The sequence below is a fragment of the Pelodiscus sinensis genome, chromosome 1 (assembly GCF_052426305.1).
Source record: "Pelodiscus sinensis isolate ZL-2025 chromosome 1, ASM5242630v1, whole genome shotgun sequence".
NCBI classification, from domain to species: Eukaryota; Metazoa; Chordata; order Testudines; family Trionychidae; genus Pelodiscus; species Pelodiscus sinensis.
This window is the reverse complement of record NC_143052.1, coordinates 115,971,625-115,990,551: the sequence shown is the minus strand read 5'-3', so window position 1 is coordinate 115,990,551 and position 18,927 is coordinate 115,971,625. Positions and strand designations below refer to the sequence as shown.

Sequence of the window (18,927 nt, the reverse complement as noted above, 5' to 3'; positions counted from 1 at the left end):
TACCAAACTGCAAAATTGACAAAAGCATAACCCATACTATTAGCCTATTGTTTGTTTAGGTTTATTAGACATCATAAACTTTGTGTTAGGTAAAAATAACGAGGGGTCTTGTGACATCTGAAAGACTAACAAATTTATCAGGACATAAGCTTTTATGAGCTGCAACTTACTTTGCCATATGCATGAAGTGAAAATCAGATGGCAGGGATGTATCTATATGTAAGTGCACACACAAAAGATAGGAGTTTTACAACAGTGTTAATGAGGCTAATTCAGTCAGAGAAAGTGGAAAATTAGGTGAAGCAGATACAGAGTGGTATTCATCAGAGTTTTGGGTCATTGTTAGCAATGCTGATTAGATTCTATGTAAATGCTGACCTTATGCACTGAAGGAAAATATTATTGATTGGCAGTTGTACCTATTGTAGTATTACTTCACTCACATTATAAACAGAATCTATTCCTAGCATCAGGGAGTAGCTACGCAAGTCTGTATAGGATAAACTTCAAAAACAACAAATAGTCTGGTAGCACTTTATAGACTAACAAAACATGTAGAATGGTAGCATGAGCTTTTGTAGGCACAGCCCACTTCTTCAGATGATCCAGCTGTGCCCACGAAAGCTCATGCTACCATCTATATGTTTTGTTAGTCTATAAAGTGCTACCGGACTATTTGTTGTTTGTTTATTCCCAGCATGGTATTCCCAGCATGATATAACTCCAGCCATTAAGAAACAAGAAAGTGAACAGAACAATTAGTCAAGACCAATATAAAGGTACCAGAATGCCCTGATTTACTCAGTCCAGAACCTGAACAAACAAGTGAGAGGTAGGCAATAAAGTTGAAGACTTAAAGCAAGTTTGTTCTGCAATTTTTCATAATGGGCAAAGATGGAAGTTAAATGGGAGAAACAGAGAAGTGTAATTGCTGATCATTCCCACTTGTTTTACTGGTAGTACGGGTGTTAAGAGGCAGGTAATTGGCTAATCGTGTAGTTGATACAATTTGTATTGACTACACAGTTAGTCAATAAGGGAAGGCACTACCCGCCCCCACAACTCTGCAGTTTAAAAGTAACAAGAGCCAGGTGTGTAGGCCACCTGGCTCCTCCTACATTTAAACCGCAGATCTGCAGCAGGGGTAGGCTCCTGGACTCAGCGCAAGCTGGGACTGAGCCAGCTCACACCGAGGCCAGCAGACCCTGACTGTGGGGCAGTCCCCTGTCCCAGGCTGCTGTGGACGGGGCTGCTGCTGGAGCAGCCTCTGTTTGCAGTGGCCAGTGCTGGCTGCGAACAGGGGCTGCTCCGGCAGCATCCCCTGGCTGCAGAGGACAGAGAGCTGGGACCCTCCGCAGGCTGGAGCTGCTTGCTGCAGCAGCTCCTGTCCATGTCCAGCTGTTGCAGATGGGCTGCTTTGTTGCGGGGAGTCCCAACTTCCCCACTAGGACCCAGAGAGGCCTCCATTGGCCGCCTGAGTGGGGGCAAGCAGCACCATAGAGACAGTGCTGGGGAGATCCAGATTTTACATTCCTAACTAGTACATCTCCTTGATTCCTATCTGATTAATAGAATCCTAACAAACAGCTGCTATAGAAGCCACTATGTCAGGAAGAGGGTGACGTACCTAATCTGACTGCTTACTGTAGTTGATTTCCAAAATAACTTTGGACAAGCAGACAGAAGTAACCCCTGCTGGTTAAATAAAGGTGCATAGACTGGTCTACTGCATTTTGCTTCCCTACACATGGTATCTGCCAATGCTTCAACATTCTGTATGTATCTGGGTTACCAAAGTGGCTATATTTCCTTCTCCATGTTCCTTAAAAATCATTTCTCAAGCTGGAGCACTGCATCTTCAACAATCTCCTAGTCAAACTGACGTGTTATAGATTTAAACTTGACGGGGGCTATACAATGCACAGAGAAATTCTGAGTTACAGAAATCCTTCTTTTACAGATATAATGTCAACATAGTTTGAAACACCAAGAACGTAGTTTCATTTTCTTGATAAGTCAGAATTCAGGTCAAAAGTAGGCAATTTAATATGCTGATTAATTTTATCCATTTATAGGAGTACCCTACCCAGCTCTATGTAGATTCTCCCCCACATCTTCTAAACAAACAAAATAGAAAAGACTGTGTTTTACATCACCATTACTTTTGGCCAAAATAGTAAGCCTTGTAGTTCTCTCTGAAGGTGAAGCTTGATTTGGGAACAAGTTCTGAAGTTGGAGACAATTCATATCTCAAACCCAGCAAGTGATCTCAGCCCTTAGATTGGTAAACAAAAATTTTCAGGTGGGCTTTAGTGATGTGAGAACCTCAGATCCATTTTCAGAAGTGACTTAACCACTTGTGTAGACTAACTCTTAGACTCCCAACTGCCTTATGCTGGTGATGCAGCCTTGACATTGTGGTGCATTAGGTGAAGACAGGCTATGTCAGTGAGTGTGTGCTGTCCTGTCAGCAAATGTCCAGGAAGCGGCCACGGTAGTCCACGAGGACCTGGAGTACGATGGAGAAGTACCCCTTTCTGTTTATGAAATGGGCTGCTCGATGCTCCAGGGCATGGACGGGGAAGTGGGTTGCATATAGGGCTCCCCCGCAGTTGGGGAACCCCAGGGCAGTGAAGCCGGCCACCGTAGCCTCCACGTTGCGCAGGCAGATGACTCTCTGGAACAGGATGTCATTGATGGCATGGTTGACCTGCAGAAGGGTGCAGAGAAACACAGGGGAACACATTACATAAGGCTGGGTGAGCGCATGCTCCCTTGGGGGGTTCCCCCCCCCCGTGATGCCCTCTGTCCACACACACCCACACCAGCAGGCCTGTGCAAGGGAGGGATGGCCCAAACCCCTGGGTGACCCAGCCTGGAGTCTTGCCTACCCCTGGGCATGGAGTGCAGCACCCTTCCCACTCCCCCTGGGACTTACCTGCATGATGACGGCACTGACAGTCAATCTGCCCACCCTGAACTGGTTTGACAAAGATCAGTAGCTGTCCGGGGTGGCCAGCTTCCATAGCGCAATGATGACCCTCTTGTCCACTGGGATGGGTGCCCGCAGCCAGGCACACAGCTCCAGGAACATCTGCTTTCTCATCCGAAAGTTCTGGAGCCATTGCTGGTTGTCCCATTGCCCCAGGACCAGCCGGTCCCACCAGTCATACTGGTGTCCAGTCTCCACAAGGACCTCTCCACGGTGGGGTGGGGATGCCACAGGGACGCCATGGCCTCCCTGGTGAGGGAGTCCAGAGTGACCTGCGCCTCAAAGTCCTGGAGGAGGAGTGAAGTAGCCTGGAGCAGCAGTTGCAGCCACTCCAAAATGGCTGGAAGGGGCCAGAGCAGGCACAAGGCCATTCCTGGCTCCATGGCACAACAAACAAGCTGAGATAAAAAAATCAGCCAAAGGCACTAAAGGCAAAAGGCAACGGTGTCCAATCAGGCAGAGGGCAACCACAAATTGAACTGCTACGGCTGTCAGTCCCTGCAAGAGGTCCTAAAGCACGCAGCAGGAGAGAAACGGCTGTCTGGGGAGATCCCTTTCAGCACGTTCTCAAAGAAGGCTCCAGCCCCTGCCCCTGGAAAGGGCTGGTGCCCTTTTGCCCTCTTTAAAATGGTTCCGGGCTTCTGCTTTTGCGCAAAAGTGCATTGATGAGTCCCAGACCAATATAGACGCTCTCTTGCGCAAATACTCTAATGCAAAAACTCTTATGTTAAAGAGTATTTGCGCAAGATCATGCCAATGTAGACGTAGCCAGAATGTTTGAGGCTTTTATATCAGGCCTAATGGTTTTCTTCCCCCACCCTCCCTCCCCAATTTCTTCCTCTTGCTTACTAAATTTTAATACTGTTTATTGAATCTTTCTATGGGCTGGGAAAAGAGGTGATATGAGAAAAATAGACATGGTTATTAAAGAATACTTAACCATTCTACGAGCTAAATCTGCACACCTTTTTCTTCATCTATCTTCTGTTTGAATTATTTTGTGAAACTGCAAGAAACCAATTCTAACTTTCATTTGTGTATATAAAATGCAGCCAAATAAACACTGGCGCTTAGATATGGCTGTTAACCATTAGTTTGGATAAGTTCATTTGTAGAAATTTTTGAATTGCCAAAAGGGACACTTTTAAGAGGCTTTAAGTGGCCAGAGTGCTAGGAAACCCTCCTTTTCTACTTCACACTTCATTGTGTTAACTCACTATCATTGTAGCTTAATTTCTTTTATCAAAACATTGTCATTCTTCTTTCACATGATAATTAATATGTGATGTTCTAAAAGTAATACGTATATTATGTCTTCTGCACACCAAGGTTTCCCTTTCTAGATTCTTGCCATTCCCATGGTAGAAGTCTGTAGAATGGTCTAAATCACAACTTATGTATCATCGGCAGCTTTGAAGCTATGCTAACATTACTTTTGTTTATCATCACTGAATACCAGGAGAATTAAAATGCTAGAAAAGTTAGAGAACTTCTATAGGAATGGGTGTTACTTTAGATATCATTTTGGTTAACATTAATTAGATAAATACAAATTATCCTTCATCTATAGAGTAAACATAGCTACGTCCGATCCCTCAATTAAACCACTACACATTTTATATTTGTATATTAATTTAATGTTATTACATTTACAGGTTATCGTCATATTCCTCTGTATTCCAGAGAATCTGAAAGACTTGATCCTGCAACACTCTTTATGTATATTTGGTACTATAAATGATGGCATTAGAAGTACTCCTGCACTGGTATATTCCTCAATAAAGCAACCATCATGTAGCACTCAAACAACAGTTTAGTGAGTGGTCTGATTTTCAGAGGTGCTGAGTACCTGCAGTTTCCATGGAAAGCAGTAGAAATACCTGTATGAGTAAATGTAATTTAACTTAATATGAATAAAGGCTGTAGAACTGAACCCTGTAGTAATGCAGAAAAAATCATGTGCGCTTAACTTTTGGGGTATATTTTCTTGACCCCAGTCTGTATTTTAAGATATGATTACTATCAACCTCAGATTGAACCTCTCTAGACTGGCACCCTCAGGACCTGACCAGTGCCAAGCCAGAGACTTTGCTGAACCATGGAAGGTCAATATTGTCTAGCAGCACTTCCACTGCTTACTGGGCTCTTAGAAGACGGGTAAATTAGAGCTAAATAACAGCACAGAACATTGAGAGTCAGATCTGATGGTGGTAAACAAGCTTTATGGGACTCCAGGAAATTTGGTCACACCCATGATATGTGGATATCCAGCTAATTAAAATCATATCAGACCATGGACATTGCTGGACCAGAGAGTATTGGATTAGAGAGGTTTGACCTGCAATAGCAAAACTGTAACTAATTATTAAATAATAAGGAAGCAGCATATTAATATTTATTGCCTAAGACTTCCAAAGGCACCAAAACTGACAACATGGAGTGGTCTTTTTCATTTGCATTGAGAAACTTTTTCCTACTACATATTAGTCTGTTCAAGAAAAAGGAAATCAGGAAATGTACAGACACACACAATTGAAACTTAATATTTTTAATCCATAACAAGCCAGTTTCTGATCTATAGCTCATCGATGCCCTAGATAATATTCAATTTTGCTAATATCAGGATCTCAAAACACTAACTGCCTGCCAGTTACTTATGTTTTGGCACCTTTTCTCAGCATAGCCCTTGCCCAAGCATTAAGAGACTGTATTCTCCCAACCTTTTTATAAAATTGCTTCTGTGCAATGAGCTCCGTATGGATACAGGGATCTGGCTGCACAGAACTCATGGCAGTTTTGAGGTCTAAATCTTGATAACTTAAATAGTTTCATACTTGTATCAATGCTTATCTTTAAAGTTAGATTTTATTTGTATTGTAATTATTATTTTCATTAATTATCCCATGTACATAAAAGCAAACAAAAGAAAACAAGACTATAAATTAAGAATCTGAACTCAACACTGAACTTTAGGGTCAGGTAATTTGAGAACTAAAAACTGGCTATGATGTGGCTTCTTGTATTTTTAAAAAGTGAAGTCAGTTATTTCTTTATCTCTGAACACTTATAATTTAAATTTGCCCTTGTACTGTATCATAGACAGTGTTTTTTTCCATAAGGGTTTATGGTTTTTCTTTAGCACTGAGGAGGTGTGTTCATATTTTGACTCAAGCAGGTTCTCTCTCCTTACTGGGAAGTTTAATTTCCCCAGGCAATATGGTAGTTGTATTCCAACAGCTGATCAGCAATGACATAACCAATTTGTTTGGGACTGAGAAGAATGTTGGTTTATTTGGATTCATGCCATGTTAAAATGACACTCATATACTGCACCTTCAACAGCTTTCTATACCATAAGCTGCTTAAGCCTGATTTGTGTGTCTTAAAACTATTGTCCTTTGGGTGAGGAAAAAATAATTGCCCACAGCTCTGGGTATTATATCCCAATGTCAGCCACTTTTACAACTTGCAGGATAAATCTCAACTCTAGCCAACTACATATTATGTTAATGTTTACCTTGGATCAAATCATGAACCAATACCTTTTTTACTGCTATAGTTTGTTACCTGATTCTGGAAGTATCAAACTTTATGCACGTGGGGCTCAGGAAGGCAACTGATTTAGTGGAAGTCAGTGAGTCTATTGGGACTTAAAAGTGGGCTTAACTGTTTTCCTGGATTGAGCAAAAGCACCATGAAGGACTGAGCTCATGCACCAAATCCTGCTGAGCTTAATGGAACTACTCCCATGCATGATGTTAAACATGCATATAAAACTTTACAGGACTGGAGCCTGGGAAATTTTTGTCTGCTTCTCTGATGCAGCATGACCATGTGATGGGGTAACAGAAATGAAAAAAGATGTCTTATAATATGATCATTCTCAATTTAACCTTTCAGCAGAGTAACTATGGATTGTTTGCTCTGCTCAAATATATATCTACATCTCATTTTCGGAAAGATTTCAAAGTCTATGGGAAGCATTTTTCCAACTCTAATTTAGAACATATATTAATTTTTTTCCAGAATGTATTTATTGCCAAATATTTTGCCAGAATAAACCCAATGAGATGAAATATCTTGTCCCAAGTCGCATGTCATATCAGCGCGTTAAAACTTAAAAATACATAGCATACACTATACTTAAAGTTCAGCATAGTTTTAAATTCTTTTAAATGTTTAGGTTTTCAATTCTGACAGATAATTAAATTTTAAATGTGAAAAAAGTAAGAATTAAATGTGATATGTGCTAAAGGTTTTAAATACAAGCTGTCATTCTACTAGGATCTCTCAGGTGAACATGCTATCATACTAACTTGGACATATTTAAAACTGATATAACTGTACAGACAAAGTATTTACAATAGGATGAATCCAGACCAATAACTCATAAGGAGTCTTATCAAAAGCCCACTAAAGTCATTGGGAAACTAACATTGACATATATGGGCTTTGGATAGGCTTCATACCTCCAGGTTTCTGATACATAAAAGACATCTAGCTGTATACAAATAACAGTGATGAGCAGGAAAAAAATTCTTGCTTGTTGCCATAAGAAATGTTATCCAACATAATCAGTTATCTCTCAGAATACAGTGTCAGTTAAGTCTTTTTACACCTATGCTAATGGGAGTTTGGTGCCGGTAAAAATAATAATTCTAAGACAACAGTTAAATGGCAATGGACCGTGGGGAAAAAGTTATTATAATTTGTGATTAGTGGGGTAATGTATATGGTTAGTGGTTTACTGCCTCTTTTATTGTCAAAGGCAAATATTTTGGCTACTGTGCCAAAATGGCCCATGAGAAAAGTTAAAAAATGTCAATGAATGAATATTTTAGTTGTCTAAGGCAATGTTCAAATGATACTGTTCCCCAATGGGTACCACACTTCTTCATTTAATGAGACACTGTGCAATCGAATGTTGATGGCTCCCACAAATGTTCCTTTGCTTTTCACAATAAGCTGTAACACACGTCCTTGGAGCTCTGTGACTGCATCGTATACTACCTGCAATCATATATGGAAAAGTAGATAAAGTATAAGCAGACTGAATATTTTTTATGCCAAAAGTACTTCATTATTAATCACTTCTACCTAAAGGTTACCAACAATGCTTAAAGTAACTGACAAACAGCCAGTATGTGTCTAAAGCAGGGCTACTCAACTCTGCAAGTTCCGGGGGCCACAGTGATACTCACAGCACATGCCGAGGGCCGCAACTTAAGTGTGGTTGCATATACATGCAAATATATATACAAATAGCTTCTTTCACACTGACGGGCATCAATACAAAGATTAAGGTAAGACTACACAACATGCAGGCCCTGTTTAAGTCAATTCTGCTGATATTAATAAAATGAAATATTTACCCGATTTCCACCCATATGACAGCACTTTTAATGAAAAATGACAGTCCAGGAATTTGACCACTAAAATGCATATCAACAGAAGACCAGTCTATTGACTCGCCATTGTGGAACATGTTCCCAGTGGAGGCCATGTTCAAAGGATCCCACCTGCGGGCCGCGTGTTAAGCCCCGAGTAAACCCAAACCACTCTGCAGGCCACAAAGCAAGAGACTGCGGGTTGCATGGGCCACATGTTGAGTAGCCCTGGTCTAAAGTTACAAGACATGAGTCATGCTCACGTCAATGGAATTACACCAGGAACAAATTTAGCCTTATGAATTCAAAATAAAAGGAGCTTTTGCTGGCTTAGGCTGCTAAAGTTTAAAGACTGAGCATTTGCAAGGAAGTTTAAAACTAGTGCTTAAATGCCATCCCAAATTCAACTAGTAAAATTAATTATTTAAACTACGTAGTACTAGATACATTTTAATGCCCTCTAGTTTTTAAAGGGTTTGTTATTCATGTATCACTCAGTTTGACATCTGAACAAGGGGTTCCCGTTTAATAGTTGACCCAGTGGTTTTTTAATCTTGTCCCTCTGTTCATTATTGAAATACATTATTACAATATACCATTTTTCTACCTGTAAGTCCAAAGTCACAGTTGTTTCATGTACACAGCAGTTCTGAATAGGAGGTCAGCATAGAAAGGATTGTTGGGGAGTTGGCTGGAGAGAAGACACCAGTGAAAAGTGGAGGACATAAAGCAGGAGATTTAGGAAAATATGAAGGAGAGAAGGTGGAGTGGGATTAGGAGCTTAAGAGGAATGTATTAGTTCTCAGAGGGATAAAACTTAGGGGCAATGACATGGCTAAAAGCTTATCCATTTTGAAAATGTAGTTGTTTATACAGTAATTCCTCATTTAACACTATAGATATGTTTCAGAAAATGATTGTGTTAAGTGAAAACGTGTTACGTGGGGTCAATTTCCCCTTTGAAAATAATGGAAAAGGTGGGGGTTGCGTTTCAAGCAGTGGTGTCTGTTGGGACCAGAACATAAGGTTGGAGGAGAAAGGGGTCTGGGTTACAGCAGGGAGGGGAGGTGTTTGGCTCTGGGAAAGGGAAGGGGAAGGGGAGGGATTGGGTTGGGAGTATGCCCCTATGACGGATCTGCCGGGACCTGCACTGCGTCCGGTGAGGGGAGGGGGGTCGCCAGGAAACGGTGCAGCAAGCGGTGAACCCTCCGCCGCTTTGCAGGGAGGCAGGGGAAGCCCTGTGCAGCTGCCGGCGACAGGCCGGCTGAGGAAACCCAGCTGCCAGCCTGCAAGCAGGGGCGAAGGAAAGGGGCCAAGGTGTCCGGCGACGGGGAATCAGCAGGGAACGGCACGGTGAGTGGTGAACCCTCCACTGCTTTGCAGGGAGGTGGGGGAAGCCTCACACAGCTGCTGGCAACGGGCCAACTGGGGAAATCATGTTATTCTGGGGACGGTCGTGTAATTCAAAAAACGTTCCCTAAAAAAAAATCATGCTATCATGAAAACGTGTTAAGCGGGCATGTGTTAAATGAGGAATTACTGTATCTGCATGATGCTTTTTAACCTATCCCAGCTAATTTTAAAAAAGATGACCCTGGCAATCTTTATGAAACTATAATATATCCTGCACTATGAAAAGGCTAATTTATCTCATTAGAGCATTGCAATAACATAACATCTTTTTTGTAGACTCATAGAATCATAGGCCTGGAAAGCACATTGAGAGGTCAAGTCCAGCACTCTGTGCTGCAGCATGACAAATAAACTAACAGCATCCCTTACTAGGACATGTCCAATGTTTTCTAAAAACCTCCCTTGACAGGCATTTCACAATATCCCTTGGCAATCTATTCCATTACTTAACTGTCCTTATTGTTAGAAAGTTTCCTAATATCTAACCTAAATCTCCCTTGCTGCATATTAAGACCATCATTTCTTGGCCCGCTTTCAGTGATCATTTTGTTTCTTTCTGTTGGAATCTCTCAGGTTTATTTAGATCTTTCCAAAAGTCTGGTGTCCAGACACAGTGGATACAGTACTCCTGATGAGGCCTCACCAGTTCTAAGTAGAGTGGGGGAATTACCACTCAGGTCTTGCATACAACATTCCTTTTAATACACCTCAGAAAGATGTTTGCCTTTTTTGCAATTGCATCACATCGTTGACTCATATTCAATTGTGGTTCATTATAAATTTCAAAATGTTTTCAGCACTACAGCCATCTACACATATTGCAATTTTGAATTTGATATTTTTCCCCTTTCCAACAGTAGTACTGGGCACTTAATTTACTCTCATTTTATTGATTTGTGATTAATTCTCCAGTTTGTTAATCTGCAGCTTGTATAAGCACACTCTTCACATCATTATCTAAGTCAGTGGTCCCCAACCTTTACGGGCTCCCGGGCGCCCGGGGGCGGGGCCACACTCGCACCGGGTGCCCGGGGGCGGGGCCACACTCGCGCCGGGCACCCGGGGGCGGGGCCGCGCATCCTGGGGCACGCCAGGGCCGGGGCCGCCCGAGCCCCTTGTGCCGTGGGCTGGCGGCGCCACCCGAGCTGCGTGCCTGGGGCCGGCACCGGCGCCGCACGCCCGCATGTGCCCCGGGGCTGGGGCCGCCCGAGCGCCGCGCACCAGGCGCCGGTGAGTGTCGCGCGCCTGGGGCCGGTGCCTCCAGTGCGCCGGGGGCGGGGCCAGCCCGGGTTGTCGGCGGGCACCTAAAAATGCCCCGGCGGGCGCCATGGCGCCCGCGGGCACCGCGTTGGGGACCACTGATCTAAGTCATTAATGAAAATATTGACTATTATTGAACCCAGAACTAACCCCTGCAGAACCCAAGTACAGATTCTTTTCCAGTTTGGCAGTGAACCTTTGATAACTACTCCTGAGTATGGCCTTTCAATAAGTTGAACCCCACTTTATAGTAATTTCAACTAGACCACATTAATCTATTTGTTAATGAGATCATCATGTCTACTGCTTCAACCTGTCCACTTTATTGGTTACCCAATCAAAGAAGGTTGCTTTGTCTTCAATCATGACAAATCCATCTTTCCTGAAATGTGGCAGAATAGAACGGAAGAATGACTTCTTGTGTCTTGCTCACAACACTCCTGTTAATACATCGCAGGATCATGTTTGCTTTTTTGAAACAGTGTCACATTCTTGATTCATCTTTAGCTTGTGGTTCACTATGACCCCCAGATCCCTTTCTGAAGTACTCCTTCCTAGACAGTCATTTTCCATTTTGTATGTGTGCAACAGATTGTTCTGTTCTAAGTGGAGTACTTTGCATTTGTCTTTATTGAACTTCATCCTGTTTTCCTCAGACCATTTCTCTAGTTTGTCTAAATAATTTTGAATTATAATCGTATTCTCCAAAGCACTTGCAACCTCTCTGAACAATATTTCTAAAAGATTTCATAACAGTTCAAGACAAACATGCACAAATCAAATCAAGTTACAGAAAACCCCACACAATAGAGATACACATGGTATCTTTCCTTTGAAAACTGCCTCTATGAATTCTACACTTGGGATGCACAAATCCTTAGGATTTACCTACATGAACATGCAGTTCACAGCAAGCTGGGTTGTGCATATCCCCCAAACTAGCCTGCCATGGAGTAACTGTCTGTGTGGACCATGCAAACAGACAGTGTCAAAGAGGACTACATCAAAGTGCACTAACAAACTGTTTATACATGTCAGCAGCTTCTCTGAGGACAGTTAGTCTGACAGGCTAGTGCAGAGCAGATTCACAGCACACCTTGCCACGAACTAAATCTTTGTGTAGATGAGCCCTTACAGCGAGAGTGTGGAATCTTCTTGCTATCAGTATATTTGGAGCATTCAGTACAGTAACTGCAATATTTAAAAAAACGTCATGTGATAAACACAATACAAAGCCAACTCAGGACAAGTTGTAAATGTAGAACAATTGAGGTAGTAGAATTTATAAATTAGTTGGTATCACCGCTGTTAGGATGCTGTTGTACCTCTTCACAAAAAGTGAAAAAGCTTGCTTTACATGCCTTGAGAAAAAAATACACTTTTACCCTTACCCTTGAAGTTACCTTGATATTATGAGAACATACTGGGGTTAATTATGAAATGTGAACATTGTATTCTTGAATTAAAAAGTCTGGAGACTGACAACCTAACAAGAAATATGCTGCATTCGTAATCAATTCCTCTCTCATTAACAAGAAAATGCTTTGGGACTAGTATATGGGATTATAATGTTTAAAAGGGCACGCACACACACACAATATATATACGTTTAGGGTTCAAATCTCAGGTTTGTTTAGAAGAACGTATATATCTTTGTACATGTTTTCACTGGGTTTTTTGTTTTGTTGCATCTCAGTGAAAATAATATGAAATGTGCACATTCTTCTGCACAGTTTGTAAAACACAAACACAGCAGCATTGGGCCTGGGCACGAGAATCAGACAGTGAAACTTAATAAAAGTGAAACGACCTCTCTGGTTTGAGGAAAGAAGTGCAATAAAGTAAATTATGACAAAAGACAATCAGACTTTCAAGTCTTCCAGCTGTCATCATAAGGGGTATGATTCTCCACTTTGATAAGGCCAATAGTGATCTTAAAATGGCCTGTGGTCATTAGAGTAGCAGCTCTCAACCTCTGAGGATTGGGACCTCAAAGTGGATTGCAAGTCACAAACCAGAAGAGCTGGTTTGGACTTGTTGTGGCCCCAAACTAAAGCCCAGGAACTTCATTGCTGGGCATTAGAACTCAAGTTACAGACCTCCTGCCCGGGGCTGAATCATAGGATCAGAATTATAAAACTGGAAGGAACCTCAAGAGGTCAAGCCCAGTCCCCTGCATTCACGGCAGGACCAAGCACCATCTAGATAATCCCTGACATGTGTCTGTCTAACCTGCTCTTTAAAATCCCGAATGATGAGCTTCCATTTTGCCCCTTCCCACTCTTGGGAGGCGTGAGCTGGCTCAGGCTTCAGTCCTCCATCTTGGGGGTAGGTAGCAATTTTTATTGTTTGAAAGGAGTTGCTGTGCAATGAATTTTGAGAACCACTGCAATAAGGCAACACGCCGCACTGTACTCTGCCACTGGAAAGCACCAGATGCACTCATAACACCTAGCACGAGAGAGGGAGAGGGTGTTCTGGGGGCAGGACATGGATGGCATAGGCTAGAAAAGCATCCCTGTGGGACCCTACAGCAGTGACACATAATTACTGCTTCTTGTGGTGATCAGCAAGATGCACTGGCTCATAGCAACCCCACATTTCGGTGGCAGAACACTGAGCAACATGGTGCCTTAGTGAGGCACAATGCCTCCTTCTCTCAGGGTATGTGCAATATGCCCAGCCATTTCATGGTAACATCATCAACCAGATGGAGGACTGGCAGCCTGCCATCAAAAAACAGCAGTCAGTACTTGTCAGGTGAGTCATCAGAACCCCCCTTCCCCCCAAGAGTTTAGCTGTACAGTTGCCCTATCCTGTTTGAAACTGATTTAGAGATGACTGCAAGTGCCTTGGCAGAACAAAACCTAGTGGGCAGATGGCTGGGTCAGTAATGAGAGAGTGATTAACAACTGTCATCACTGATGACTCATTGTACCAAACATATTCCATTGTCATGCCCTGTGGTAGCATGAATGACCATAAAAGCAGTCTAGAAGACGGGCAAGCTGATGGATGGTTGAAGAGGTCTGCAAAGGCTGGTTTCTGTCTCATGGATCTTGATCAAAAACATAGAAGCCTTTGTATGGCAAAGATAAGATGGTGCTACATTACTGAGTATTGGCACCATGGCAATTGACTTGCACTTGTAGTCATGGTTACAATACTCATGGCTTTGTTAAACTTTACAGTGACCGGCCTTGTGTGAGCCAAGCGGCACCAGATAGGAGCACAGTATTCTGCTATTGAATAGCAGGGGGCAAGGACTGAAGTCCTAAGCATTGAAGTGCTCTTCGAACTGGCCAGTTTTCTGAGAAAATTGGGGGCTAAGGGATCAGCATTCACACTGTGCTCCCTATTAGTGCCTGACCCAGGCCAGGGGATCTAATGATGCAACCTGTGGAGCAAATTCAGTGACGAATCTTGGTAATGTGTCATCTGACTGCAAGGCCAATGTGTCAACAGGATTTGTTTGCAAGAAATTCATGTTGCACTTAGGGTAGCAGGATATTATGGTATCAATGGCTTTGACCTCATTTCATTCACCCCACATGCCAAATATGGCTGTGCAACATAAATGCACTCTGACATAGCTGATGTTATTCCACTCTCCTCCAGTTTTGACAGTATGATCCAGGAGTGCCAATGTACATAAGCCACTGAACATTGGAACAAGTAGGTCCTTCCAATACTTGATCATTCACCAATCTTTGTTGGTGATTTTAACAGCCCCCACTCTGACTGGGGCTACACTGATTCAGATGACCATGGTGAACAGTTGATGGACTGGGTGGCTAACCACAATCTTGTGTTGATTAGCGATACAAAACAATACATCACATTTCTTTCAGCCAGATGGGTGAAAGAATATTCACCTGACCTTTTCTGGATTAGTTCACTACATACCAGTTCACAAACAATGAGCAATATACTACTTGATAACTTGCCCCCAGAACCAACATAGACCATCACCCATTCACATTGGGCTCCATACCATTTGAAGCTCAATCAGGTGTTGGTGGAATTACCCTAAGGTGGACTCAGAAGTTCTGGGCCACACTGGAATGCAGTGCGGTTACCATTCCATTGCATTGTCTCTCAGTCCAGGCAAAGAAGACCACCACGGATTCTGAGATGCTATTTACATGACCACATGCTCAGTTACTCCAACTCAGCTATTCCAGGAAATTCCAATGATCTGGTGACCTGGACATTGCTGACTACCTGACTGAGTCTTTGAATGCTGCTATGCTCATTCAGTGGAAGGACTCTACAGAGACGCTTTGACTTCACTTATTGCAGCAATATTAAAGTGTTGGAAATCGATGTAAGCTGGGCACTATTTAACAACCTCTATGTCAAAATCATCCACTGGCTAATCCCAGCAAGGTTGCAAGCTATCTACTGTGGGTGGCAAAGGTCCCACTGGAGAAGCATTTCAAATGCAAAGTACATGATGAATGCTGCCAACTTTGACATCAAAATGGGGGGAGGAGTCAATTGGAGACATTCATGGTCAACAAGCCAGATAAGACCCTTAACTCCATCAAACCAGACACAGCGGCAGGCTGACACAACATTTTGCTGGAATTCCTCAAGTACCTTGGACCAAAGATGTCACAGAGGCTTACTAATTTCTACATATAGACCATTAATGCCTCCTTGAGTTCCCAGGTGTTCAGGGCAAGGTTACTCAGTTTGACAGACTTTTAAGTGGCTAACCAGCTCTGCTCACTGACATGGAGGAAAGGATGGCCTCCTTGAGGTAGCTTTAACAGGGAGCAGGCCTTTCATTCAGCAGACTTCAAAGGCTTCTGTTTTGACCACCCCCTTCTTGGAAGTGAGGAAGAGATAAGGAGAGACAGATTCTTGCACCTGTTCTTTTTCCTCCATGTCCAACAGTTGCCAGTCACCATCTAACCCATAATTTTTACTGTCTCTCTTTCACTGAATTGAAGATGAATTAAATAAAATGAAGAAAATCAGAATGGCTTTTAGAGAGAATAAAAGCATAGACAGAATCACAGTAAGAGGTTGTGTAATTTAATACAAATATGATTTGATTACCGATGCCATATTATTGTGACAGTATTAAAGTGTCATGGTTCTTGGCTAAAATATAAAATTACCATCTTAATTTTTCATTTAAAATCACTGACAAATTTTAATTTGCATGCTGCATAGCTAAGGAACCTTTTCATTATTTAGGACGTGTACATGATAGTGTTGGGAGGGTGAGAACTCTCATTCCTTGAGTCAAGAGATGCTGTAGGCTTCGAAGAATGACAATTTACAGGGACTGAGTACAGTCTACCTGGCTTTCAATCACTCCCTATGAGTTGGCTCTAAGAAGGCATTGCAAATTCAGAGGAAACAAGGAATATGCAATTAAGGGTATATGTGCAGAAAAAAGGTTGAAGGATTTGGGGTTACAGCTATCAACTGCCAATCTCTCACATGCCCTCCCGTCCAATTTTCAAATCACTGTTTAATAATAATTCTTGCCACTTAGCTATTCAATCAAACAGAATTGAATTGCTCAAGGCCAGACAGCAAATCAGTGGGAGAGCTGATAGAAAATGTAGGTACTCCTGACTCCAACGACCAGGCCTGACATACAAGGCGTCTAATGAAATTTTAATCTCCAATAAGGGACATTTGTTTCTCTTTTCTTAGCATTGGAACAGTTTCTAGATTTTCTGTCAATAGCCAAACTGCATATTTGCCTATTTTTGGAGGAAAAAAAAAAAGATAAATTGAGAGCAAATGTGAGCCCATAACATGTTACATACTGATGCTACATGTTTCACTCTAGTCTCAGCAGCATGAAGGGGAACTAATGTAACAGAAAAAAAAACAAATGGTCTGGTAGCACTTTAAAGACTAGCAATTAACATGTAGATAGCGGTATGAGCTTTCGTTGGCACAGCCCACTTCTTCAGATGACCGGAGTTATGAGTAGGAGATATGAAAACTCGAAATAAATAGGGGGGGGGCGGGAGAAAAAGAAAAAAAAGGAAAAAGGAAGGGGTGTGAGAGACAGGGCATCATTAAGTATCTGGAGAATGGGTACGTGAACCTAAGCAGATCAAAGTAAATAGATGGTAGGACAGAAAGGATACCACTCAGGGAGCTGTTAGCACCTTCTGTGGTTATGAAGTAGGTAACAGGTTCTGTTCCTTTTCACATTTTGGATGTGAGAACTTTGAAACATCACTGCTGGAAACTTAATTCTTCAGATTTAGTTCCTTTTGGTCCCTTAGCTTCCTTTTGCAGCTCTTTTCACGGACAAAGAATGTTTTTTTGAATGATACCTATTTATTCATTTCTGCCTACCCTGCATCTCTTTTCTCCATATTCTTTGTCCGTATCCTCTCTGAGTCAAGACTATGTTATTTTTAAGGCAAAAAAAGACAAAATGAAAAAGCAGCATCAGAAAAAAAAAAAGCACAGATAGCAGTGACTCTAAAACACAAAATCTATTTTTCTCACTGTCACACACCTTTCAGAGCCTTCATATCTTGGATCTCAAATATGATGAGAAATAAACCCCAACAAAAATAAGGCTTACAATTTTCTTCAGGCAGTTCTACAAAGTGCAGAACTAAAATCAAATATACCCAAGAGAGGCACATATCAGAATTTTCTCAACCTCTAACACAAAGCAAAATTAAAAATACAATTTTCTTCCAGCCCTTTGGCTTAAATAAAAGCTTGTAAATTCTTATTAAAAGAGCTATTATATTATTCTATTCAGCTTCCTGGATAGAAACTAACCCAAAAGAGGGATGACTTGTGTTTTTAGGTTTTTTCCCAAGTTCCCTAAGGCTCACAAAAATATAACCCCTGTTTTTGCCTCTGTCCAGCATCTACAGACATGGAAAACGCATGCAGCAAGAGGGGTGGTATAATCATATGTGTTGCTAAACAGTTAAGAAACTTTAGTTTGAACTATAGGTCCCCATCAAGGTCAACCTAATTTTTCTTTGTGATTAAGTACCATGTGCTCCACTGTGCAGATAGGTCTGTCAGATCTTAAAATGTGGAAGTGTCATCTCAGTCAATATTAAAGTTCCCATGGTACTTTTCATAAAATGAAAAGTTTCCTCTTGTGTCGTTGATCAACATTAACACTCCTTCCACTGAGTACTAGTGGCTTGATGCTCTGTCCCACAAATATGACAATGTTTTAGTGGTACTGGAGACATATGGTATACAGAATATTTGGGAAATCTTTCATGGTGATGGGTGCTAAATGTACGTAAGATATTTTTAATTTCAAGGAACAGTGTCAGTGTGATGATTTGAGGAATCTATGTACACCCCATAAACTGATTTTATGAAGTTGGTGTGAAATTATTGTATCACTGAATGCTTGTTATGTGGTGGTCGATTCTACCATTTGCTGACCAGGGTTGTAGCTCTGCTATCCCTGATCCCTTCCAAACTAGGAACAATGGAGAGTTAGAAACCTTAACAACGGTGTATGCTAAGGTAGTTGCCTGAACGGGGAAAACAGTTTGACCAAGTTTCTTTCCAGAAAGCTGTCGAATTAGAGAATGGAAAATCACCAATAGCAGAACAAAGAGACCAGGTGTTGGCAGAGATGCATATAAATTCAAAGGAATCAGAAACACACCGGGGGCATGTTTCATATCAGAGGTGTTTCCTATTTAACTATGGGACCAGATAAGATCAGAGAAAACAGAGAAATTCAAAGAGGGGAGAGAGACTTTATGATTCTGAAGAGAAGCTGTGAGCTTCAGAAGCAGGATCCTGGACACCAGACAGGACTTTGCCAAAGCTCAAAGAACTCTTCAGCGTTGAGGAAATTGATCAGAGAAATGCATATAGGTGTGTTTGCCATTTTGTCTA

The 18,927-nt window shown here is 41.9% G+C and overlaps 2 protein-coding genes across 2 annotated transcripts in view; one reads left to right on the top strand and one right to left on the bottom strand.

Annotated features, from left to right (window-relative positions):
* The window catches only part of PLCZ1 (phospholipase C zeta 1), a 118,786-nt gene extending 113,861 nt beyond the window's left edge, over positions 1–4,925 (top strand). The window contains exon 13 of the mRNA XM_075897749.2: positions 4,648–4,925. Coding sequence (XP_075753864.1) covers positions 4,648–4,733 — 86 coding nt within the window. The 3' untranslated portion in view covers positions 4,734–4,925. The remainder of the gene's footprint in view (positions 1–4,647) is intronic.
* A 150-nt stretch (positions 4,926–5,075) lies between these two features.
* PIK3C2G (phosphatidylinositol-4-phosphate 3-kinase catalytic subunit type 2 gamma) overlaps positions 5,076–18,927 on the bottom strand; it is a 296,240-nt gene continuing 282,388 nt past the window's right edge. Inside the window, exon 33 of the mRNA XM_075897746.2 lies at positions 5,076–8,002. Coding sequence (XP_075753861.2) covers positions 7,850–8,002 — 153 coding nt within the window. The 3' untranslated portion in view covers positions 5,076–7,849. The remainder of the gene's footprint in view (positions 8,003–18,927) is intronic.